At 39.9% G+C, this 27,756-nt stretch overlaps 1 protein-coding gene across 3 annotated transcripts in view; it reads left to right on the forward strand.

The window, feature by feature from the left end:
* The window catches only part of CUL2 (cullin 2), a 122,326-nt gene that overhangs the window by 27,033 nt on the left and 67,537 nt on the right, over nt 1-27,756 (forward strand). For all 3 annotated transcript variants that reach the window (XM_066280203.1, XM_066280202.1, XM_066280204.1), the window contains exons 3-5: nt 6,115-6,217; nt 10,371-10,465; nt 17,884-17,989. In XM_066280203.1, coding sequence (XP_066136300.1) covers nt 6,115-6,217; nt 10,371-10,465; nt 17,884-17,989 — 304 coding nt within the window. The remainder of the gene's footprint in view (nt 1-6,114; nt 6,218-10,370; nt 10,466-17,883; nt 17,990-27,756) is intronic.

Below are 27,756 nucleotides of genomic sequence, written 5' to 3' on the forward strand. Positions count from 1 at the left end.
TGGGACCTCAGTGTCCCAGGTCAACATTCTGTCCACTGAGCAACTACTAGTCAGTCTGCCTTTTTTTAAATGTGTGTGATAATTACTTTACAAATGGCCTTGTAAAATATGTATTATTAGTTTACCTTTACAGTTGAGAATTTTGTGATCCAGGAGGGGCAAGATGATTTGCTGGTACTACAGGACAGAGTGCTGGGATGAGAATGTTAGTCTTCTGTACTGTCGTGGTCGGCATTGAGGAGGGGTGGCTGCCAATTGGAGTATCTCACATGTGCTAGTATGGAACCTGCTGAACCCTGGCCACAAACAGTTTTACTAAACATAACCTCTATAAGGACAGGGTTCTTGCCTGTTTTGTTGACTGCTGTATTCCCAGCAAATATTTGGTGATTGAATAGCTATTACCAACTAAATGATATCAGGCGTACTGTACAGATGAAACAAATAACATTAAAATTTAGGTAGGTATCTTACTGTGTTGCTAAGTGGGGCTCCTAACACTCATCCCTCATAAATGTCCTAGGTCCAGGTGTATATGCGGGCATTCTGGTTGATAATTAATGTAAGTAGAAAACATCAGTGTTTTTTGATATGTGACAAATTACCACGGATTTGCCAGGTTAAAGAAACTCTCCTATCGTCTCGCAGTTCTGTTGGTCAGAGGTTCATGGTATGATGGGTTCTCTGCCCAGGTCCTCCTTCATACAGGCTGAAATGTTCTCCTTGAGAAGGCAGGGTCTTCTGAGTTCATTCCTGTTGATTGGCAGAATTGAGTCTTGTGCAGTTATGGGACTGAGTTCCCTGTTTCCTTGTTAACAGTTGGCCAGGAGTTGCCCTCAGTGACTTGTGGTCACTCTCTAGTTTTTGCAGGCGACTCCCCTCCATCTTCCAAGCCAGTAGTGGCATGTTAGAAAGATCTGCATTTACTATTTGTTTCTCTGGGTTGGAGTTAGGAAAAGATTTTCTCTATAGTCATCGCTGGTTGGTCCTTCAGCAGCAGTTTCATTCTGTGCTTCTATATTTCATTAGACCAACAGTTGATGCTGTTGCTGATTCTATTTATACAGTGTGTCCGTAAAGTCATGGTGCACTTTTGACTGGTCACAGGAAAGCAACAAAAGACGATAGAAATGTGAAATCTGCACCAAATAAAAGGAAAACTCTCCCAGTTTTGTACCTATTCAGTGCAGTTTGATGTGGGCTCACACACAAATTTTTTAGGGCTCCTTAGGTAGCTATCCCGTACAGCCTCTACAGACTCATCACTGACTGATGGCCTACCAGAACAGGGTTTCTCCACCAAACTGCCGGTGTCCTTCAACTGCTTATCCCACCGAGTAATGTTATTCCTATATGGTGGCGCTTTGTTATAAACGCGCCGATATTCACGTTGCACTTTGGTCACGGATTTGAACTCAGCGAGCCACAGAACACACTGAACTTTCCTCTGTACCATCCACATCTTGACTGGCGTGGCTGTGGGCTGCTCCGCTGTATACACGGTGTTACGTTATCATCTGCACATGTGCACATGCTGCCACATCATCCTACAGAAACTGGGAGGGTTTTTCTTTTATTTGGTGCAGATTTCACATTTCTATCATCTTTTGTTGCTTTCCTGTGACCGGTCAAAAGTGCACCATGACTTTACGGACACACTGTATATTTATTCATTCACATTTGTTTTTTATTTTGAGAGAGACACAGAGGAGGCGGGAAGGGAGAGAGAGGGTGAGAAGCATCAACTCATTGGTGCTTTCACTTTAGTTGTACACTGAGCTTCTCATATGTGCCTTGATTGGGGCCGCGCCAAAGTCCCCTTGCTCAAGCCAGCAACCTTGGGCTTTTCATGTCAGTGACTTTTGGGCTCGAGCTGGCGAGCTTTGAGATTGTGTGAATGAATTCTCCCGCTTAGGTCAGTGACCCCATAATGACAAACCCACACTCAGAGCCAACAACCTTGAGGTTTTGAACTGGTGATCTCAGCATTCCAGGTCTTAATCCACTGTACCACCATGGGTCAGGCAGTTTTAAGATTTTATTTGTTGATTATATGGAGAGAGGAGGATGGGGATGAGAAATACCAACTCATAGTTGCTTCACTTTAGTTGTTCATTGATTGCTTGTCATATATACCCTGACCAGCAAGCACAGGGCTTCAAGCTAGCAACCCCAGAATTTCAGGTCGATGCTCTATCCACTGTGCCACCTCAGGCCAGGCTATTTTATTTTTATCTATCTAGTTTTTTTTTTTTTTTAATGATGATATTACAGATTCATTTTTTGCATGTGACATTTTCATTTCTTCACTTAAGAAATATCAATAAACCTCTTTATTTTTTACTGTCAATAATTTTTTTTTTGGTCAGTGTTTGTCATTTTTAATTTTAGATAATTTACTTTTATTGTCATTTTAAAACTCATTGGAACCTGCTACACAAAGAGTTAATAATGGTATAGTATTAAAACTCGAAATCCACGTATAGGAAGCGCCTCTTAATGGAGAGCATGAACTAGAATAAAGGATCGTCCTGCTAGCTGACTCTGTCTTGGTTGTAACAGTTCAGAGCATTTGCTCTGCATATTTTATTTCTGAATGAGGACTTTTAAATGAAAAGTTAATAAATAGAGGAATTTTCATATTCTGGCTTCCTGAAGAGTGATGTAAGGAAAAGACCTCAGGGAAGGGAATCTTTGAATCTAAGTGTAACCTTCTCCACTTAGTTCCCATTTTTGACCTTTTAATGTGTCTCAGAAATGCTGTTTTTGGGTATTCTTCCTAAGGCCTAAGCTTTTCCAGGGTAGTTGAAATTTGAATAAGTTAGAGAAAAATAATATATTTAGAAATATCTTTTAGGTAGTTGAATGAAATTAGTTGCTAAGTGGGCCCAAACTGGTGAGTTAAAATATTAATTTAAAAAATTTATTAAGGTGAGTCCATTACAAACATGTGAGTACATTCTCACCGAGGAAAATAATATAGGTCCTATGTATGGAACGAAATGGGAGAGTCTCCCATACCCGTATTGCCTCGCTGACACAGGATCCTCGTCTCCTAAGCAGAAAGAAAGTAAGCCCTGTGATTTGAATCTTCACAGTCAGTTCTGGGTACCGACACTGGATGTACTGAGAATATATTTGGGCACATGTTAGCACATGCTGACTTCATGGTATTGAATCATTTTAATCTTTTAGTACCAAGTAAGCAGTGTGTTCTAGAAGTAAGTGTGAATATAACTTAAGGAAATAATAGATGGAGCAAATACTATGGTGGATGAGAATTCTGGAGGTCGGTATTCAGAACTTAATGGTATTAAATACACCATGCCTTTGCTGAAAGGATTGTTGATCTAGATTCTGGCTAAATGTAGTCTTTTTTTTTCTTTTTTTCTTTTTGGCAGAGGAAGCGTGTGGAGACAGGAAGGGAGAGAGATGAGAAGTATCAACCAACTCATAAAGTTGTGTCACTTTAGTTGATTGCTTTCTCATATGTGCCTTGACCAGGGGGCTTCAGCTGAGCCAGTGACCCATTGCTCAAGCCAGCAACCATGGGGTCATGTCCATGATCCCATGCTCAAGCTGGTTAGCCCACGCTCAAGTAAGCAACCTCTAGGTTTCGAACCTGGGTCTTCAGCATCCGAGGCTGATGCTTTGTTCACTGTGTCACTGCTTGGTCAGGCTAAATTTAGTCTTTAAAAAGAAATAAAATACATACTGACTCATAAAAAATACAGATGAATTTTTACAAAGTGAACATACCAGTGTGTTCACTAAAGAGAGCGCTCTTAGCACCACAGGATTCCTCTTTTTCCCGCTAACCACTGTATCAACATTGAGTACATTTAGTTCAGACAGCTCTTTTGTATCTGATTTTATTAGGGTGATTTGTGATGAGTAACTGAGATTGAGTATGGTACAAGAAAATAGAACAAAACTTTTCAGAGATTTCATTATGTAGTGAACTAGGACTTTTTTTTTTTTTAAGGAATTTATAGCTGAAACCTAAAGGGGCTGTAAGTCAGCTCCAGACGCTCACAGATTGCGCATGTTTTGAAGCTGCCCCCTTCTCTGTTGATGCCTTGTTTTCTCTCCCATGCACCCAGCCATTGCCAACTCTCTGTAGCATTTGTGCCAGATCAGTTCTTTCTTAGGTGATCTGTATTGCCCTCTAGTTTCCTTGTAATATAGGTTAATATTTTGATATGTTATTCTGATAGTTCTTTTTTTTAATTTTTCTAAAGTGAGAAGCAGGGAGACAGACTCCTGCATGTGCCCGACCAGGATTCACTCGGTATGTCCACTAGGGGGTGATGCTCTGCCCATCTGGGCTGCTGCTCCATTGCAACCAGAGCCATTCTAGCGCCTGAGGTGGAGGCCATGGAGCCATCCTCAGCACCCAGGCCAACTTTGCTCCAATGGAACCTTGGCTGTAGGAGGGGAAGAGAGAGATAGAACCAAGAGGGGGAAGGATAGAGAAGCAGATGGGTGCTTTTCCTGTGTGCCCCGACTGGGAATTGAATCTGATCGTTCTTATATAGTAATTTACTTAATTTTCTGTTTTATTATTGCATCTAAGTTTATTTAAAACAATTGTAATAGTTTCCTTTTTCTGTAATGGTTTTTTGTGTGTATGTATGTGTATTTTTTTTTTTTACAGAAATCCTGGCTGTGATATTACACTATACGGATGAGATTTTTGCTTTGCCGTGTTTGTTTCTTTTAATCTAAAGAATTTTACTTATATTTACTAGAATAATATATTGAAGAAATATATATACATATAGACATGAAAATATTTTATTAGTTAGTAATATTAATTACAAATAAACAGAAGGATTTATAAGGAGCATGAGAAAGTCTGACTTGTGTCTGGTGGAGAGGGCTGACATAAGGAGGGCTGCTTGCTCTTTCCAGAGTAATGACACCAGGTTCATAGACATGTGAGATTTTATCCCTGTTTCCTTTGCATCACCAGGACTTGAATACATGCCTGTTACCTGTCAGGAGCTGTCCCTGGGGGCTTGGAATACAGAGATGATTTTAAGATCAGGCTAGTATAGGTGACAAAGGTATAAATAATTTCTATTGTGTAGAAGAATTTCTATAGAAGAATATATAAAATGTTATGGAGATTATAAGGGGGGAGAAACCTACATCCTACTATGATATATTTTTAAGCACAAATTTTTATTTTTTAATATTTTCCAGTCCTTATGTTCTGTATAAATACTTGACTCCATCCCAAATACTCAAACTTGTTTTCAGTTTTTATCAGCTTCCCTGTTGAGGCTGGTCTCAGGTTGCTTCATGTGGGTTTTATTTTTCACATTTGGTGAGTGATGCATAGTTCATAAAGCACTTTAACATACATGAACTTATTTGGTTCTTACAAGGATCCTATAGAGATCTCAGGAGAGGGTTTATCTTAGAAACAAGGAAGTAAGCACAGAGGGGTTATGAGACTTGATCAGGATCACTGGCTAATAAATGCCTCAAGCAGGTACCATTTTCTCTGACTCTCTACAGCAGAACACCTGTGATACCTAGCGAGGTACTTAGTGGATGTTCAAAACTTAATCAATTGATATTACTATTCATACTGTAATTCTAATAGAATAAATGCTAAAGGACAGTGTTGTAAAATATTCTGTTGAGTTCCTGTCATGGGAATATGTGTCGAATGAGTTATTTTTGTAACTTGTGTTTTTCAGAATTGCTTAGACATATCTGCCTCATGATATTTCATAGCCTTTTGTTGGTATTATGCTTATGTCCTTTTTTACAGAACCTTATTTTGTAGGTTCTGGGAGTAACTTGGCTTCCCAGAATCCTCCTCTGAATTTTAATCCCTCTGAGAGAAACCATTTTCCTTACAATGTCATCCAATAATTCTCAATAAATATTTGTTAAGTGAGTAAATGACAATATCTCCAAGTGCTTTTTAAAGTAAGCATGGTTATGCATTATACATTTTTCCTTTTATTCTGTATCTGTATCTGTATAATCCAAGACCATAAAAAAGTGACTTCATTTTTTAATGTGAAATGTGAGTTATATCTCATTTGTTTTAAAGAATATCTCCAATGAATGTAAAATCCTTAACAGTTTAACTAGAGATATCTATGCTTTATGTGTGGCCTATCCTGAACCCCTTGGAGAAAGACTTTATACAGAAACTAAGATGTTTTTGGAAAATCATGTACGACATTTGCACAAGGTAAGGAATAATTAAATGCATTATACAAATGTTTGTAACTGCGTAATTATTTGCTTAGTTCACTGTTTCCAGTGCAGAACTTAGATGAGGTTAGGGTTTATTTGTTTTGTTTCCTAAATAGTATTTTTCTAAATCATACATATTTAAGATGTGCTTTTAGTTCTCAGGGAAATTAGTATAATTGCTAATAAGTAGTAGGTAGGGGAGCAGTAAATCTGCCTGTATTATATCAACTATTTTATTTACCTGCACCTTTATATCCTATATAAAGTTTTACAAAAACCTGAAGTTAGAAAGGGAAATGGTTAATTTAAAAGCATGATAGAAACTGTTCCTGACCATTTTGGGAGGGCTGGTCTGCCACATGTGTGTGGGCAGCATCACAGACTTGATCGGTGCATACACAATTTGCAGTATTTGACTACAGACAGCATTTCTAACTCACCTACTGATCTTATCAGGCATTGGGAGAGACCGTTTCTTGTCTGTGCTGGCAGCTTGACCCTTGCCTTTAGTATCCTTGTGACTAGGGGCAACTCACATAACCTATTTTAAGTTTCTTTATAAAATGGAAGATAATACAACCTAATGTCTAACCCTGCACAAGGCTTAGAGCAGATAGTTTTTTTTTTCTTGAGAGAGAGAAAGAAAAGAGAGTGAGAAGCGTCAACTTACAGTTCCTTCACTTTAGTTGTTCATTGATTGCTTCCTGTATGGGCCTTGATGGGAGGCGGGTGTGTGTGTGTGGCTCATGCAGAACCATTGACCCCTTGCTCAAGTCAGAAACCTTGGGCTCAAGCCAGCGACTGGGCTTCAAGCCAGTGATCATGTTGATCCCACACTCAAGCCAGAGAGCCCACGCTAAAGCTGGTAGCCTCCGGGTTTTGAACCAAAGAACCAGCATTCCAGGTCGACGCTCTATCCACTGTCTCACCACTGGTCAGGATGGGAAGCTAGCTTTTAAAGTGATAATAGTTCATAAGTAGAGCTGAGGTGATCATGTAATAGTTGCCTTTTTTTTTTTTTTTTTCATTTTTTCTGAAGCTGGAAATGGGGAGAGACAGTCAGACAGACTCCCGCATGCGCCCGACCGGGATCCACCCGGCACGCCCACCAGGGGCGAGGCTCTGCCCACCAGGGGGCGATAATCTGCCCATCCTGGGCGTCGCCATGTTGCGACCAGAGCCACTCTAGCGCCTGGGGCAGAGGCCACAGAGCCATCCCCAGCGCCCGGGCCATCTTTGCTCCAATGGAGCCTTGGCTGCGGGAGGGGAAGAGAGAGACAGAGAGGAAAGCGCGGCGGAGGGGTGGAGAAGCAAATGGGCGCTTCTCCTGTGTGCCCTGGCCGGGAATCGAACCCGGGTCCTCCGCACGCTAGTCCGACGCTCTACCGCTGAGCCAACCGGCCAGGGCCAATAGTTGCCTTTAAAACCATCAGAGGAATGCTTGACTTTCTGTTGTGTATGGCAGACGCAGTGTTCCAGTATGTGCACTTACTGGTTCACGGAAGCGCTGTTGATAGCAAGTGCTTTAAATGGGTCTTAAAATGTTTACTATGTTCATTAAGTTTGAAGTTCTGCTTGGTGAGCTGGTGAGCTTTGATTATACTATAACTGATAACTGTGAAAGGTATTTATAAAGTTTGCAATTTTATATTTTAGCATAGGTTGTGTGATTTTAAAAAAACTTTGAATTGTTTTTAGATTTATAGAAAAGTTGCAAAAATAGAACAGAGAGTTCTCATATACTTTTTATCCAGCTTCTTAATGTGAACATCTTGCATAATTAGTGGTATATTAAAACTAAGAAATTAACATTGCTATAACTGTGTGATTTTAAAATGGTATTTTCAAGTAGTTTTATCAAAGTTTATACTTGTGATACACTCTACGTTCTCAGATTCAGTGACCAAAAAAAAAAAAAGTTGGCTGATGTGTGGATGACAAAAGTAAATTGTTACCATAGTCAATGAAAGCCTTTTCACCTGTGAGGAGAAAATTTGGTTTAATTGGGGAAGGGAACTTTTAAAATTATAATAAAGTTATACCAATGTATATGTTACATTACCAGTAGAACTAATTTTGGACATACAGATAAGCAAAAGGAAGAAAATAAACATCACCCATAACATACCCCCAGAATTAGCCACTGTTAATATTTTTGATATATCTATATTTAAACATATCTTTTTTGGTACATATTAATATATATAACTTGATTTAATAATTCCTATAATGCAAGATACAGTAAAATTATGTAATGCATATTTTTGCTTTGTGTAGACTTTGAATTTTTATTAGAAACTTAAATCAAGGTATACACTTTATTATCTTCTTTTTGTTTTTAATAATATTGTATGGCTCTCTTTTTCATTGAATAGACTTTTGTAATGCTGGCAATGATGTTAAAAATTTTTATTGTGTGGGAATGCTATGATTTGTTTAAATATTCCTGTATACTCATAGCAATATTTTTTTTTTTTTTTTTTTTTTTTTTGCATTTTTCTGAAGCTGGAAACAGGGAGAGATAGTCAGACAGACTCCCGCATGCGCCCGACCAGGATCCACCCGGCACGCCCACCATGGGGCGAAGCTCTGCCCACCAGGGGGCGATGCTCTGCCCATCCTGGGCGTCGCCATGTTGTGACCAGAGCCACTCTAGCGCCTGAGGCAGAGGCCACAGAGCCATCCCCAGCGCCCGGGCCATCTTTGCTCCAATGGAGCCTTGGCTGCGGGAGGGGAAGAGAGAGACAGAGAGGAAAGCGCGGCGGAGGGATGGAGAAGCAAATGGGCGCTTCTCCTATGTGCCCTGGCCGGGAATCGAACCCGGGTCCTCCGCACGCTAGGCCGACGCTCTACCGCTGAGCCAACCGGCCAGGGCCATAGCAATATTTTTGCTGATTTATCTCCATGGACAAGTGAAATAAAGGACAGGATGAACAAATGGGATTATATGAAACTAAAAAGCTTTTGCACAGCAAAAGACACCGTTAACAAAATAAAAAGACAACCCACACAATGGGAGAATATATTCACCAATACGTCTGATAAAGGGTTAATAACCAAAATTTATAAAGAACTTGTAAAACTCAACACCAGGAAGGTAAATAATCCAATCAAAATGGGCAAAAGAAATAAATATTCCTGTATTGCTAGGCATACAGGTTATTTCAAATTTATATAATTATTATCAACAGTACTTCTGTGAGCATCATTGTGGCTAAATTATTTTTGTGTAACAAAGTTTTCTATAGCATCTATTCCTAGACCTGGAATTACTGGTCATCAGTCATGAACATTTTTAAGTGTTTTTGACATATAGTAACAAATTGTCTATCAAACCAGCAACTTCCTAAGGTACCCTGTTCTCCAGGATTAATAGTTGCTATTTTTAATTTATTTACCAACATGATAAACAAAAAAGTACATTCATAGGTTGTTTCTGTTGTCCTGAGCCTTAATTGTTAAAATTCCAAGTTTAATAGTATTTCATTAGGAAATTAATTAGATGAAAGTTGAGGTCATGATTTCAGGTCATATGGACAGTTTTGATCCGGGAACCTGAGATCCCCTGAATATCAGTTCAATATATATATATTTTTATTGTGAGACTAGATTTTCTTTAAAAATAACTTCTAAAAAAGACCTCAGATATCAGTGTGATTTAAGTAAATTAAAAAAAAACAAACAACCTAACTTTGGGGAATGTGAAAAATATGTCTACTTTTATAAGTAGTCTTTACAAAAGTGAATAATTTGAATTGATATTATATCAAGCTGATGTACTAATATACTTAGCACATTGATCAAATTGATGGACTTTAGGAAACACATAGAGACATGGTGATGGAATTATATTCTATATATGTTGCATTAATATATTCTAGCCCAAAGAAAGCGTCAGACCATTACAGTTTGTCTTTTTATATATAGAGAACGAAACAGTTCACTCTCTAGTGGAGATGCTTCACTTTTATATGTAAGACTCACATTTTTTCTAGTGTTTCATTGTTACTAAAGGAAGGTACATTAGAATGGAACTTAAAACTCTTAAATTATGTTATTTTAAAACATTCACTTTTGATAAATTTTCTAGCTTACAAATGAAGATGCTTAATACTTTCCAAGTAAAAATATTTTTCTTCTTTATATAGAAAGTTCTGGAGTCTGAAGAGCAAGTACTTGTTATGTATCATAGGTATTGGGAGGAATATAGCAAGGGAGCAGACTATATGGACTGCTTGTATAGGTAAGTATGCTTTTAAATTCTGACCATCTAAACAGTATTGCTTGCATTTGTAATTGAAGGGGTTTTGTTTTTAATATTATCTACTTCCAACTGAAGTGCACAACTCAAAAGCGTTTCCTGCTATATAGACTTTTCTCAGCTCTGGAAAAGGTCTGTAGTCTGGGTCATGTGGTTATTTGGGAGCCAGGCTGTGTGTAGAAGGTTGTTCTGTGAAAAGTGTATTTATTTGATAGTAGAGCTCTGTTTCTTCAGCTCTTCTGGGACGACATAGCACGTGATGAATATCAACAGAAAGACATAGTGCAGCTTTAGTTTGGATGAAGCTCAGCCTAGTACATCTAAGCTCACATCCCCTTCAGTTGACTCCTATTGGGATCTAGTCTGTTATGTTTCGTGAAAACACTATTAGTCAAAGTACTCAGCAGTTTTCCTCTTGAAGTTCTGCCCTCTCCTGTAGGCATTTTGAGTTACCCTGGTGTTATAATGCCCTGCGGTCTTTCCTGTCTCTGCCTTTCCTGGTGCTGTTCTGTCTGTCTTGATTGCTTTTCTTCCTTTGAGTAATTCTGATGTACTTTTCACATTCCCCTCTCTGGACTTTCCTCCTTGCCTCTGCCTAGCCTCCTGCTCAACTCTTTCTGTTAACTGCTAGTCCTGTGAGTTCTCATGGCATCTGCAGGTCCCCTTCAACCTGTTCATGCAGACGATGGAAAGACGTGTTTGGGCACAGAGGGCAGAGAACTGTTCGTTGAATAGTGGATAAATAAAGAGCAGTGCCATTAGCAGCTGGGCCTCACCCTTGGAGCAAAGGTGTGTGCTCTTGATGTGGTTGAAGTTGCAGGTGGATGTAGTGACAGTTCCCTGTGCAGGCCAGCGATGTGCCCTTGCCTCAGTTTTTCACTAGGGAGCAGCTGATGAGGAGAGCTGGTCATGAGTGTTCTCTGCACACTCAGCCACACAGGAACGCCATGCAGAAACACCACTTTGGGGCCCAGGCTCTGTTTCCTTGGCATGTCTGTCCTTTGCTTCACTGGCTCATGCTCCCTTAATGTGTTTATAACAACAATGAACTTACTTCTCATGGCCAGTAGCTTTTATTTCTTCTAATAAGGAGCAAAATGTAGTAAAACCAGAAACCAGTCATTGCTAGCAAGCACTGCGTTTACTGTGGCTTTTTTTTTTGTTTTTATAGAAGTGTTTGTCATACATTAAGCATCCTGACATTTGCTGTTTCCCCCTCATCCACCAAAGTGAGATATCACAGATAGAACATGGAGACTTCTCTAATTAGACTGTGGGAGAGGGGGTGTGCACACCTCTGTCACTCCTGAGACACGTGGGCTATGGCACAGAGATGATGAAAGTGTCCACGTGTGTGCTCTGCAGTGCAGTCTCTTTAGCTGAGACGGGTCAGCAAAGATTTAAGTTGTCCTTCTAATCTTTCTTAGCTTTCTAGGACGCACCTCTCTCAGTTCTTCTGCATCTCTGTTTACCAAAGTCAATTTGATACTACTTAAATTAAAACTATTATATTAATTCATTAGTGAGCTCTTACTACAAGTTGCAGTATATATGATACACATGTATGTTGTAAAACAATATGAGGTAGTTGGCATCTCCATTTCTATAGAGGAGAAAACTGAGGCATAGAGAGGCTAAATGACTTTGCTCAAGGCCACTTGGCTAAAGAATCACAAGGGCAGAATTTTAGCCCAGGTCAGTCTGATAAAACCCACTTAATGTCTTCATTTCACCTTAGTCTCATTCTAGGTACGCTCTTTTAGTCACTTACCTAGATTTTGTTCTCATTTCTCACTCTACACATTCTTTCTAGAAGGATCCCAATTACTCCTGATTTTAGCTTCTCTCTCTCTCTATATATATACACACACACACACACACATATGTATGTATATTATTAGCTACCAAAATATTTTTTATCTTCAGCAGTTTAAGTTTTAGAAGAGTGTTTTACCTAGCTTCTGAACTCTCCAAGACATTCATGAGTACATTGTACTACAGAGGAGTTTTAAACTGACCTCATTACCCTTTACCCTCACAGTGCCCCAGCATGACTGATTTAATGACTAGTAGTGCTGTACACCCGCACACATAGGCCAGCTGTTGCCATTGTCCTCACTGAGGCTTACCCTCTCCACCTGACCCCCATGGCTGACTGCTCTAGAGTCTCCTACATCCATTATTTCCTCTGCACTGTCATAGTTCAAGCTCTTTATCATTTCTCACCAGGACTAATAATAATAAAGTCCCTGTAATTAGCATCTATTTTGATTTCTTATTTATTCTATTTGATAAACTTCTATCTTTTCTAAAGAGCAAATTTAATCACTGCCTAGCCTCTTCTTTACTCAGATTTAATTTATAAGGTAGATAGTCATTAGCATAAATTACATAAGAAACCTAATTTTACCTAATTTTAAAGGAAAAGAATGATACTTGCACCCCCCTCCCCCACCATGCATCTGTTCAGACTGCTGGCCCTGGAAGTACAGTACCTAAGGTGCTGGCCTGAGAACTAGCAGCTCTTGGAGTCCAGTAGGTACTGCTAGCATGAGAACAGTTCTTACAGTGGAGCTTTCTAAGACAGGTGAAAAGCCTGATTTCTTAGAGGCTTTTTAAGTTACCTTAAGCTATTTTAATTCTTGCCATATACTCACACTCTGGAAAAGCAAAGGGACTTTGTGTGGTAGAGTATAAGCTAATAAATTACTGGGTGCAAATTTTTTTATGGTTTTCTAGAACAGCGGTTCTCAACCTGTGGGTTGCGACCCCGGCGGGGGTCGAACGACCAAAACACAGGGGTCACCTAAAGCCATCAGAAATACATATTTAACTCCTGTGTTTTGGTCGTTCGACCCCCGCCGGGGTCGCAACCCACAGGTTGAGAACCGCTGTTCTAGAACATGTCTTTATTTAAAAACAAATGTGTGGTTAATTTTATTGCAAAATGCTACAGTGACTTCAAAATTCAGAATGATATCTATATAAAATGAAAAATTGCACTATTAACATTTTAACTTATATTTAAAAACTTTATTTTAGGGTAATTTTTGTTATGTTAAAAGCTTGTCTGTTAGGCTTAACCTCTCAAGAGTAGAAATCTAGAATGAGAAAGATTTTCTTTTTAATTGATTGATTTTTACAGAGACAGAGAGAAGTATTCATTTGTTGTTATATTTAGTTGTGCATTCCACTGGTTGCTTCCCATATGTACTGTGACTGGGGATTGAACCCACAAACTTGGTGTTTCAGGACAGTGCTCTCACTGACTGAGCTAACTTGCCAGGGCCGAGAAAGATACATTTAATATAAGTTGGTTTAAATTTTATTCTGTGAAAGAGAGAGAACAGTGACTTGTCATATCAGATATAAACATAAAGCTCCATTGCCTGACCAGTGGTGGCATAGTGCATAGAGCATCTGCCTGGGTCACTGAAGTTCACAGGTTCAATTTTTTTTTTTTATATTCATTTTAGAGAGGAGAGGGAGAGACAGAGAGAGAGAAGGGGGGGGGGGAGGAGTTGGAAGCATCAACTCCCATATGTACCTTGACCAGGCAAACCTAGGGTTTTGAACCGGCGACCTCAGCACTTCCAGGTCGACGCTTTATCCCACTGCGCCACCACAGGTCAGGCCTGAAGTTCACAGGTTCAAAACCCCAAGATCACCATCTTGAGTATGGGCTCATCTGGCTTGAGTGAGGGTTACTGGCTTGAATTCAAAATTCAGAATGATATCTATATAAAATGAAAAATTGCACTATTAACATTTTAACTTATATTTAAAAACTTTATTTTAGGGTAATTTTTGTTATGTTACCATAACAAAAATTGTTGGCTTGAACATGGGGTTATCAACATGATCCCTAGATTGCTGGATTGAGAAAGGGGTCACTAGCTTGGCTGGCGCCCCTCAGTCAAGGTGCAGTGACACAACCACAAGTTGATGCTTCTCATCTCTCTCCCTTCCAGTCTCTCTCTTTCTCACCCTTTTTCTTTAAGAACCACAAACAAACAAACAAACAAAATAAAGCTCCACTGAAACAGTGTACTGGCTCCAGAACAGCATATGGATCTTTGGAACCGATTAGTGAAGACAGACCCCTGCAGATGTAGCAGCTACTTCTTCAGAGGCAACAAGCCGCTGTTCTGAGAAGTTCACGCTCACTGTGAAGGCATATGGGAACTCCTGTAAGATCTGAATAGGGAAGTGGAATCCTGAACATTGAAGTTTGAGATGAATTGGAGACACCACAAAAGGGAAATAGAAACCAGTCATGAGAGTGTGGCAAGGATCTAAGTGGAGAGTGGACAAATGACTTAGGAAGTAGAGAGGGAAGTCATGGAGGAGATGATGGATAGTTTAGTAGGACTTGAAGCCCAACTGATTAAAGGAGGTGAACCGGAAGGATGAGCTACAGGAGGGTACTGGTGGCCGTACCCTTTTTTTTGATATGATGACCCCAAAAGTAAACTGGTTTTCAGCAAAGGATCCGCAGAGGAAGTCACAGACGCATGGTAAAGATTCAACACTGGTGCCCCTCTCCTCAGGGAGCACTTGTCATTGTGAAATGTTACATCTATTATGTTTGTCTATTCTACCCGATGCTCCAGCTCTCTGTGGGTGGAGACCACACTGTTGTTCACCTCTGTCTCCAGTGCCTTGCAGAGTACCTGCCATAAAGTGCCACTCAGCTGGAGGGAGTGAAGAGCAGGCTTTTCTTTGCCCACTCTGCACCCACCAGCAAACTGGTCTTGGCGAGTTCCTTAGGCTGAGCTGCAGTCTTCCTGTGTAAAGTGAGGCTTGTGAAGCACCACGTCCATCTACCTCCTGGTAGTGTGCTTCGTAACAGGCTGAGGGCTGCATCTGACATGGGTTGTGAGCTAAATCAGTGTTAGTCATACTTTATTTCCTACTGTTCCTGGCTTTGGTGATCTGGCTTCAGTCTCCTTCTCCAAGCTTGTGTTTCTAGCATTACCTTTTGCTGTCCCTGTGGTCTGGAAGGTTATGCGTTTGTTTAGTAATTCATTAAAGGAGTATTTCTCTAGGACATCAGAATTGCCTGCCACTGTTCTAGACGCATGTCCAAGACATGGTCCTTGCTCTCAGACCTTCTATTCTAGGGAGGAGATCCTATGACAGAATGGGATTATTTCACATAAGAGCAGTACTGTGATAAAAACAGCTATGTATTAAATAGTTCTTCACTGAGGGGGGCGTTTAAGGTTTTTTATATTTTATTTTATTTTTTCCTGAGCTAAGTGGCTTTATTGGAGAAAGCAGCATTAGAAAGCTCTTAAGAGTTGGCTCTGGGCTCTTCTTGCCAACATGGGCCCAGCACTGAGTAACCACGGTTCCGCATCGGCTGCTGGGCCTGGCCAGTCTTCTTTTTCTCCCATTTGGCCACCTTAGGGATCTGACGTCTTACTTTCCCAGCACGGGCCAAAAAGCCCTGGACTTCACCTCCCAGCATAGGGCTGGCTACTTGCAGCTTGGTCAGAGCCTCCACCCTGCATAGGCCCAGGGCAGTGTCCTTCCCTGGGGACACGCTGCCAGGAGCCTGACTTGATCTGAACCCATGCCCTCCATTGAGCCTACGTGAGGCTGTGTCTGGGCAGCCGGCTCTTACTGGGCACTACGAGGTTGTTTAGCTCCTGGGTACAGGCAGCCCTGCACATGGGGCTGCACTGCAGCTGTGGCATCCGAAGATGGAACCACGTCCTCGCCTCCTGCTGCACACCATGCTGCTCAGGGTACATGTGGCCTGGGCTCAGGTCTGGCCTGAGAGAGGTGTGCTTGAACCCAGACCTGCATGACAGAGGCCACGGTTAAAATGTCTGGAAGAGGGCAGGTCAGGCAGTTCAGTCCCATCCCAGACATCTGTTTCAAGTGAAGATGCCACTGTCTTTGGTGTCGCTTCTGTCTCTCAGTTGTGATCTTTGCATCTAGGAGGCATGGTCACGAGCCCAGGGATAGTATGAGAGTTATAGTGAGAAGAAAATGGTTAAATGACACTTTGAAGGAAAAAAAGCAATACGGCTTTGTAACCTATGGGCAGAGGAGGCTAAATGTCAAGTGGAACACCAAGGTTGTAAGCCTGGGGGTTCAGAGGCTTGAAGTGAGTGAGTGGGAGTGGGACCTGTGTAAATGGTTGTGGCTGTGCCGCTAGGGGTTAATACAGTTCTCATCACTTAGAATTGCTGGTGAAGTTTGGTGGCTCTGTGGTCTTTACTTTCAGTGTTGGCCATCTGTAAATGTTACGTGGACCTTTCATTATGATGTGGTGAACATTAGAAAGTGTGTATTCTAATAGGAGATTCATGGTTGTTGCCTAAATACTTGTATTGTCAATAGCAGACCCTTTCAGGTGAATAGGTTTTAGGTCATGAGCTTTAAAGGCATTACAGTGAAATGGGGTGGTGAAAAGTGAGTGCTTGGATGTTATAGGCTCTTTCTGGATAGTTTAATTTTAGAACTCTATATTTATCTAAGGGATTCTTGGTGTTCATTACAGTTATTAGTCTTAAAATATATTGAAACATTTTCTTAATAAAGCCATTTTTCTCAGGTTGACACAGTGATCTTAAGTCTGTCAGTTTTCCTCATACTTCCTACGGCTTATAACAGTTCATTACATTGTCTTACCTACTGACTGTGATTTTAACGTTTTGTTTAAAACTGCAAAGTTACATTTTATTCCCTGGGGAAGTATATAAATTAGAGAACAGACCCAACTTTGATCTTTTAACCATTTCCTATTTAATTCTTTTCAAAGTAAACTTACCTTGACTTAGAAGAATCTGGGAAAGATTGTAAAAGGCTTGTCCCTTCCATAGGAGCTATTGGGCTATAAGACCTTTGGAATTATTAGAGTGAAACCCGTGAGGTTTTTCTTCAAGTGAGACTGGGGTTATAGGGTTTTCTCACTACTATAGAGTTCTTATTCTTTGTCTCTTAGGGCCTGGGCAGAAAGTGGGGCTGGGGGATACCGGGTGAGGGGGTGGAGGGATTGAGCAAAAAAGGACAACAAAAGAAAAAACTCATGGACATAGACAACAGTGTGGGGATTGCAGGGGGAAGGAGGAAGAAGGTGTAGGAGAGATGATGGATGGATTGATTTGGGAAGGTGAACACGCAGTATGGTGTACAGAGATGTGCTGTAGATCTGGGCACCTGAAACCTGTGTAAATTTGTTAACCAGTGTTAACCACCCCAATAAATTCAATTAGAAAAAAAAAAAGTGGGGCTGATGATTTTTATATTTTTAATTTTTACTTAATTTCTTTTTGGATTCTGTAGTTGATTTATAACCCTAAAATTGTTGTTCCAAAGTTGCAAGTTACTTATTTTTCTACTGGTTTACACTTACTGTCCAATGATATATTACATTTATTTTTCAGGTATCTCAACACCCAGTTTATTAAAAAAAATAAGTTGACAGAAGCTGACCTTCAGTATGGCTATGGTGGTGTAGATATGAATGAACCACTTATGGAAATAGGAGAGGTAGGAAATTCTTTAAATTACTGGCAAACATAAGAATATGTTTACTTATTTAGGTCATTTGCTTCACTGTCCTTTTTTTAAGGACACTGACTTGATCTCAAAATTGTCAAAATTTAAAACATCTGAAATGTTAGGTAAATAAAATACAGTAATGATTTTTTAAGAATCTTCAAATATATGAGAACAGAAAAGATATGATGAATGCTATTTTAATAATTAATGGTAAGTTCATAGTTCTGCTGTGTGATAAGGTTCATGAAAAGTATTTTTAAAATGTTGAGACTCTTATAGTCAAAAAGTGCCCAGGACATGGACTTAAAAGAGAGCCTAAAAAAGAATAAATATAAATTTTATGGATATAACACATTTATTTTTACTTTAGAAAGTAATTAAATTCAGAGTAAAACACAAATGAAGTGTGCAGTTCATGTAATTCACTCAAATTCTTGTGCAAACTTAAATGTGGAGAATTATATAATGCATGATTGTGAAAGAACTACCCTAGTGTGATGTTTGTTTATTCATATAAGACATTTATTGAGTAGCCAGACATTGTGGACGCAGTGGTGAAAACTGAAGGGGCCCATCTCATGGGGAAGCAGATGCCAAATAAGTAAAGGAATTAATGTTAAAGTGTGATGAGTGTTAATGAAGGAAATAAACAGATAAGATACAACATTAGTAGAGATTTAAATTAGAATAGTCCTTTTAGAAAGAAATTTGTCAATGTCTTTCAGTAGACTTTAAAATGTGTACTACCTATTGACCAGGTAATTCCAGGTCTAGTAATTTATGCCATAAAAATAATAAGTATGGGGGTGGGTAAAATGTTTAAATGTTTGGAAGTATTTCTTGCAATCAGTGCTAGTAAAGATGACTAATGGGTAGGCCCTGGCCAGTTGGCTCAGTGGTAGAGTGTCGGCCTGGCGTGCAGAAGTCCCGGGTTCGATTTCCGGCCAGGGCACACAGGAGAGGCGCCCATCTGCTTCTCCACCCCTCCCCCTCTCCTTCCTCTCTCTCTCTCTCTTCCCCTCCCGCAGCCGAGGCTCCATTGGAGCAAAGATGGCCCGGGCGCTGGGGATGGCTCCTTGTGCCTCTGCCTCAGGTGCTGGAATGGCTCTGGTCGCAGCGGAGCGACACCCCGGAGGGGCAGAGCGTCGCCCCCTGGTGGGCGTGCCGGCTGGATCCTGGTCGGGCGCATGCGGGAGTCTGTCTGACTGTCTCTCCCCGTTTCCAGCTTCGGAAAAATACAAAAAAATAGATGACTAATGGGTAAACATTCTAAATTTGCAGTAGCCAACAATAAAAATCATACATAGAAGAATATATCTAATGTGATTTTGTTATGAAGGTAGGCAAATGAATAAATTAGTAGTGGAATATAGTTCATAGGAACTTTAACAAAGGGAAAATGCTCTATAAAAACAATTGGGCCCTGACCAGGCAGTGGTGCAGTGGATAGAGCATCGGACTGGGACGCGGAGGACCCAGATTCGAAAGCCCAAGGTCACTGGCTTGAGTGCGTACTCACCACCTTGAGTGCAGGGTCGCTGGCTTGAGTGTGGGATCATAGAAATGACCCCGTGGTCGCTGGCTTGAATCCAGAGGTTACTTGCTTGAGATCAAGGTCACTGGCTTGAGCCCAATGTCACTGGCTGTGCTGCAGCCCCCTGTTGAAGACACATATGAGAAAGCAATCAATGAACAACTAAGGTGCCACAACAAAGAATTGATGCTTCTCATCTGTCGTCATTCCTGTCTGTCTGTCCCTTTCTGTCCTTCTCTCTGGCTCTCTCTCTCTGGCTCTGTCAAAAAAACAAAACCACAAAACAATTGGGCATGACGTCATACACTTAATAGAACTAAAGCTGTAGGGAAGAGAGGCTGCCCTGAAGCCCACTAGTGAGAAGCGCCACAGGCTTCACAGTAGCTAACCTCGTTAGTCGGGTCATGGGTGAGGGCTGTCCTGAGTGACCGTCTGCATCATTGACACCACAAACCTGCTCCTTTCCCAGAGGAAGTCACTGTAAACAAGTGATTTCTAGCTTTTCTGAGTTTTACCTGTGCATTTGCATATAAATATTCATATATACATGCGTAATAGCTTTGATTTTGCTTTTTAACCACTGATGATGTATTATGTTCTCCAAGTTCTCCATACCTTTTTGTTAACATGTCTGGGAGTTCTTTTCACATAAATTTTTTTTTTTTTGGTGGGGAGTTTAATATTCTACATTAGGGACATGACAATAATGTGTTAATTATTTATTAAACTATTCCTCGTAGTCTTCAGTTTTTGCTACAAACAATACTACAGTGAACATTCTACTTTATTTATTACATGTCTTTTGAGCCTCACCTGTGGTGGCGCAGTGGATAAATCATTGACCTGGAACACTGAAGTCGCAGGTTCAAAACCTTGGGCTTGCCGGGTCAAGGCACATATGGAGTTGATGCTTCCTGCTCCTCCCTGCCTTCTCTCTCTCCCCTCTCTAAAATGAATGAATGAATGAATGAATGAATGAATAAATAAATAAATAAATAAATGTCTTTTGAGCCCCTCTCTGTGCCAGGCACAGTTTTGTATGTTAGGAACACAGCAGTGAACAAAGTAGACAAAAATGTCACCCAGGGAACTACATTTATGTGTGTATCTCTTTATTACACAAGTGGAAATCTTCACAGAGTGGACGCCTGGAAGTTCATTTTCTGAGTGAAAACTTGCTCTGCCCATATGCTTTTCAAAAGGCTTTACCAGTTTGCCCTCCCACCACACTATAAAATCTTTTTCTTATGTATTACCTTCTGTTTTTCCCTGGTTGTGCTATTTACAAAGAAAAAAAAAAGGACAAAACTTAAAGGATGTCCCTTGTAAGAAGACAGATACTTTTACTTATTTGAAAAGGAATTACCAGTGGATCAGAATGGAGTTCCTCAGGAAAACAGAATAGAGAAGCCAAGAGCAGACTTGCACCACTGTGGATACAGTTTAGTTAGAAACAGGAGCAGTCAGTTCTTGATACTGGAATAATTTGTACTACGTATGGAAAAGTATATTGGGGTGAAAGGCTTAAATGTGAAGGGAAGACTTTGGGAAGACAGTATTGGAGAAGACCTTATGCTCTTATGGCAGGTCATACCCTTGTGACTTTAGGGCTGGGAAAGAGATTGTAAAAGACACAAACAGTAGAAATGACAAAGAAAAAGACTGATAAATTTGAGCACATTAAAATATAAAATATAAGAAACTCAAAAGTCAAGTCACAAACTAGGACAAATGGCAATATGTAAAACTGCCAAGGGATTACTTTCTACAGTATATGAAGAACTAGGTTTCATTAAAAATGAGACATACAGACTGGACCTGGGATGGCAGCGGAGTAGGCGGACGCACAGACGCCCAGCTCTCAACACCAAACTGGAATACAAATCAATTTAGAAAAAATCAGCATGAAAAACCAACACTGAACTGCAAGAACAGCTCTCAAAAACCAAGGAGCAAAGAGGAAGCCACAATAATCCTGGTAAGGAGTGCCTGAATCTCCTCTGCTTACAGGAACGGAAGGGGGGGGTGAGGCTGAGAGCCCAGAGAGGATTTCACAGAGGAAAAAGAGCAGAAACTACTGCTCACAGCCACTTACCTGGCGACCAGGGAGCAAGGTGGTTGAAAAGACCAGCTTATCTCCCAAGTGGAAAGGACAGGGAGAGGGACAGACTGTGAGGGGCTAAGGTATGCAAGAAACGAAATAAAAAAGCTGACTCATTTGTGCTGGAGGCGGCCATAGCTGGGGGAGGGACTGAACCTTTCACAAAACAGAGCTGAAGTGCTTCCGGATCAGAGATCTCCGGACATCTATCCAGCTCCAATCAGCACAACAAGACACAGCTGAAAACAAGAAGTGGGGAGGAGGGGCAGTAACTCAGGTCTCCATGGAGATCTGAGATACACCTCCCCCTACTGAAGCTGAGAAAAAACCCTGCCCCCAGTGAGATTAGTTGGAGGAAGAGACCTTCAGCGTCTCAGGTTACACCCACAGCATTCCTGGTTACAGTTTCAAGGAAGCCCCCTGCTGAGATCAGTTAACAAGACTATCACCTGTTAAGAAAACAAATCAAGACTTCAAAGCTGCCCAAATCCGAAAGTGGATTACAAGTAATAGCTGATACCAACCCACGAAGACCTAAAAATAACACAACTGAAAACTGGAGGCAGACAACACCAAGCCTAGACTCAACCAACTCTACAAATAAAATTAAAAAAAAAAAAAAAGAAAGAAAATGAGAAGACAAAGGAGTGCAATCCAAATGAAACCACAAGAGACACCTTCGAGAGATGAACTGAGTGATATGGAAATAATCAAACTTCCAGATGCGGAGTTCAAAATAATGATTGTAAGGATGCTCAGGGATCTTAGAACAACAATGGAGGGACAGTTTGAAAACCTAAACAAAGAAATAGCAAGTATAAAAAAGAATCAGTTGGAGACAACAAATACAATATCAGAAATAAAGACCACAATGGAAGGAATTAAAAACAGGATAGATAGAGCAGAGGATCGAATCAGCGAGTTAGAGGACAACTGGAATGAAGGCATGAAAGCAGAGAAGAAAAGAGAAAAAAGACTCAAAAAGTCAGAGGAAACTCTTAGAGAGCTCTGTGACAACATGAAGAGAAATAACATCCGCATCATAGGGGTTCCTGAAGAAGAAGAAAAAGAACAAGGGATAGAGACTTTGTTCAATCATATCATAGCTGAAAACTTCCCTAAATTAATGGAAGAGAAACTCTCACAAATCCAAGAAGCACAGAGGACTCCATTAAAGAGAAACCCAAAGAAACCTACACCAAGACACATCATAATTAAAATACCAAAGCTAAGCGATAAAGAGAAAATATTAAAAGCTGCAAGAGAAAAAAAAGTTATCACCTACAAAGGAGCCCCCATAAGGATGACATCTGACTTCTCAACAGAAACACTTGAGGCCAGAAGGGAATGGCAAGAAATATTCAAAGTAATGCAGAACAAGAACCTACAACCAAGACTACTTTATCCAGCAAGGCTATCGTTTAAATTCGAAGGAGAAATAAAAAGCTTCCCAGACAAAAAACAACTCAAGGAATTCATTACAACCAAACCAATGCTGCAGGAAATATTAAGGGGCCTGGTGTAAACGATAAAGTGGGAAAAGAATACAGAAAAAAAAAAAAAAAAGGAATACACCTTTAAAGAAGAAAATGGCAATAAACAACTACATATCAATAATAACCTTAAATGTAAATGGATTAAATGATCCAATCAAAAGACATAGGGTAGCTGCGTGGATAAGAAAACAGGACCCATACATATGTTGTCTACAAGAGACACACCTTAGAACAAAAGACACACACAGATTGAAGGTAAAAGGATGGAAAAAAAACGTTTCATGCAAACGGAAATGAAAAAAAAGCTGGGGTAGCAATACTGATATCAGACAAATTGGACTTTAAAACAAAGGATATAGTAAGAGATAAAGAAGGCCACTACATAATGATAAAGGGAGTAATCCAACAGGAAGATATAACAATTATAAATATCTATGCACCTAATATAGGAGCACCCAAATATATAAAACAGACTTTGATGGATTTAAAGGGCGATATCAACAGCAATACTATAATAGTAGGGGATTTCAATACCCCACTAACATCACTAGATAGATCCTCAAGAAAGAAAATTAACAAAGAAACAGCAGACTTATTGGAAACACTAGATCAACTCGATTTAATAGATATCTTCAGAACCTTTCACCCTAAAGCAGCAGAATATACATTCTTTTCAAGTGCTCATGGTACATTCTCTAGGATAGACCACATGTTAGGGCACAAAAGTGCTCTCAACAAATTTAAGAAGACGGAAATCATATCAAGCACTTTCTCCGATCACAACGGCATGAAACTAGAAATGAATCACAGCAGAAAAGCTCAAAAATTCTCAAACACATGGAAACTAAATAGCAGGCTGTTAAATAATGAATGGATTAAGAATGAGATCAAAGAAGAAATAAAAAAATTCCTAGAAACGAATGACAATGAGCATAAAACAACTCAAAATTTATGGGACACAGCGAAAGCAGTGCTGAGAGGGAAGTTCATAGCACTACAGGCACACTTTCAGAAGCTAGAAAAAGCTCAAATAAACAACTTAACCCTGCATCTAAAAGAATTAGAAAAAGAACAGCAAGTAAAGCCCAAATGTAGTAGAAGGAAGGAAATAATAAAGATCAGAGCAGAAATAAATGACATAGAGGCTAAAGAAACAATACAGAGGATCAATGAAACTAGGAGCTGGTTCTTTGAAAAGGTAAACAAGATTGATGAACCTTTAAGTAGACTCACCAAGAAAAAGAGAGAGAGGACTCAAATAAATAAAATTAGAAATGAGAGAGGAGAAATAACAACTGACACAACAGAAATACAAAATATTGTAAGAAAATACTATGAAGAACTGTATGCTAAAAAACTAGACAACCTAGATGAAATGGACAAATTCCTTGAAACATACAATCTTCCAAAAATCAATCTGGAAGAATCAGAAAACCTAAACAAACCGATTACACCAAATGAGATCGAAACAATTATCAAAAAACTCCTAACAAAGAAAAGTCCGGGGCCCGATGGCTTCACAACAGAATTCTACCAAATATTCAAAGAAGAACTAACTCCTATCCTTCTCAAACTATTTCAAAAAATTCAAGAGGAAGGAAGACTTCCAAGCTCCTTTTATGAGGCGAGCATAATTCCGATTCCAAAACCAGGCAAAGACAATACAAAGAAAGAAAATTATAGGCCAATATCTCTGATGAATATAGATGCTAAAATCCTCAACAAAATATTAGCAAACCGGATCCAACAATATATGGAAAAAATCATACACCATGATCAAGTGGGATTTATTCTGGGGAGGCAAGACTGGTACAATATTCGTAAATCAATCAATGTGATTCATCACATAAACAACAAGGAGAAAAACCATATGATAATTCCAATAGATGCAGAAAAAGCATTTGATAAAATCCAGCACCCATTCATGATCAAAACTCTCAGCAAAGTGGGAATACAGGGAACATACCTCAACATGATAAAAGCCATCTATGAGAAACCCACAGCCAACATCATACTCAATGGGCAAAAATTAAAAGCAATACCCTTAAGATCAGGAACAAGACAGGGGTACCCCCTTTCACCACTCTTATTTAACATAGTCCTAGAAGTCCTAGCCACAGCAATTAGACAAGAAGAAGAAATAAAAGGCATTCAAGTTGGAAAAGAAGAAGTAAAACTATCATTATTTGCAGATGATATGATATTGTATATAGAAAACCCTAAAGTCTCAGTCAAAAAACTACTGGACCTGATAAGTAAATTCAGCAAAGTGGCCCGATATAAAATCAATACTCAGAAATCAGAAGCATTTTTATACACCAACAATGAACAGTCAGAAAGAGCAATTAAGGAAACAATCCCCTTCACAATTACAACCAAAAAAATAAAGTACCTAGGAATAAACTTAACCAAGGAGACTAAAGACTTGTACTCGGAAAATTACAAAACATTGATAAAAGAAATCAAGGAAGATACAAACAAGTGGAAGCATATACCGTGCTCATGGTTAGGAAGAATAAACGTCATTAAAATGTCTATATTACCCAAAGCAATTTATAAATTCAATGCAATACCAATTAAAATACCAATGACATACTTCAAAGATATAGAACACATATTCCAAAAATTTATATGGAACCAAAAAGGACACGAATAGCCTCAGCAATTTTAAAAAAGAAGAATAAAGTGGGAGGTATCACACTTCCTGATATCAAGTTATACTACAAGGCCATTGTACTCAAAACAGCCTGGTACTGGCATAAGAACAGGCATATAGATCAATGGAACAGAACAGAGAACCCAGAAATAAACCCACAGTTCTATGGACAACTGATATTTGACAATGGAGGTAAGGAAATACAATGAAGTAAAGACAGCCTCTTTAACAAATGGTGTTGGGAAAATTGGACAGCTACCTGCAAAAAAATGAAACTAGATCACCAGCTTACACCACTCACAAAGATAAACTCAAAATGGATAAAAGACTTGAATGTAGGCCGTGAAACTATAAGCATCTTAGAAGAAAACATAGGCAGTAAGCTCTCGGACATCTCTTGGAGCAATATATTTGCTGATTTATCTCCATGGGGAAGTGAAATAAAAGACAGGATAAACAAATGGGACTATATCAAACTAAAAAGCTTTTGCACAGCTAAAGACAACAAGAACAGAATAAAAAGACAAACTACACAATGGGAGAACATATTTGACAATACGTCTGATAAGGGGTTAATAACCAAAATTTATAAAGAACTTGTAAAACTCAACACCAGGAAGACAAACAACCCAATCCAAAAATGGGCAAAAGAGATGAATAGACACTTCTCCAAAGAGGACATACAGATGGCCAATAGGCATATGAAAAAATGCTCAACATCACTAATCATTAGAGAAATGCAAATTAAAACCACAATGAGATATCACCTCACACCAGCCAGAATGGCGCTCATCAACAAAACAACACAGAATAAGTGCTGGCGAGGATGTGGAGAAAAGGGAACCCTCCTGCACTGCTGGTGGGAATGCAGACTGGTGCAGCCACTGTGGAAAACAGTATGGAGATTCCTCAAAAAACTGAAAATCGAACTGCCTTTTGACCCAGCTATCCCACTTTTAGGAATATAGCCCAAGGACACCATAGAATGGCTCGAAAAGGAGAAATGCACCCGCATGTTTGTGGCAGCATTGTTCACAATAGCGAAGATCTGGAAACAGCCCAAGTGTCCCTCAGAGGACGAGTGGATTAAAAAGCTTTGGTACATATATACTATGGAATACTACTCAGCCATAAGAAATGATGACATCGGATCATTTACAATAACATGGATGGACCTTGACAACATTATACGGAGTGAAATAAGTAAATCAGAAAAAAAAACTAAGATGAATCCATACATAGAAGGGACATAAAAATGAGACTGAGAGACATGAACAGGAATGTGATGGCAACAGGGGCGGGGGGTTGGGAGAGGGGGATGGGGTGAAGAAGGAGAGAGGGGTTAGGGGAGGGGAGGGGCACAAAGAAAACCAGATAGAAGGTGACAGAAGACAATTTAACCTTGCGGGAGGGGTATACAGCACAATCAAATGTCAAAATAATATAGAGATATTTTCTCTCAACGTATGTACCCTGATTTATCAATGTCACTGCATTAAATTTAATAAAAAAAAATGAGACATACATTAATGGCATAATGGGAAAAAGAGATTAATTTCACAGGAGAACTGTCATGCACCATAAATGTAAAAAAGATGCCTAGTTTTATTTGAGAAGATGCCAGTTAAAATTACAAGGAGAGGTCCTGGCTTGTTGGCTCAGTGGTAGAGTATGGGCCCGGCGTTTGGAAGTACCAGATTCAATTCCCGGCCAGGGCATACAGGAGACGCGCCCATCTGCTTCTCCACCCCTCCCCCTCTCCTTCCTTTCTATCTCTCCTCCTTCCGCAGCCAAGGCTCCATTTGAGCAAAGTTTGCCTGGGTGCTGTGGATGGCTCCATGGCCTCTGCTTCAGGCGCTAGAGCGGCTCCAATTGCAGTGGAACAGTGCCCCAGATGGGCCGAGCATTGCCCCCTAGTGGGCATGCTGGGTGGATCCTGATTGGGCGCATGCAGAAGTCTGTCTGCCC

This window comes from Saccopteryx bilineata, chromosome 5 (assembly GCF_036850765.1).
Source record: "Saccopteryx bilineata isolate mSacBil1 chromosome 5, mSacBil1_pri_phased_curated, whole genome shotgun sequence".
Lineage (NCBI taxonomy): Eukaryota > Metazoa > Chordata > Mammalia > Chiroptera > Emballonuridae > Saccopteryx > Saccopteryx bilineata.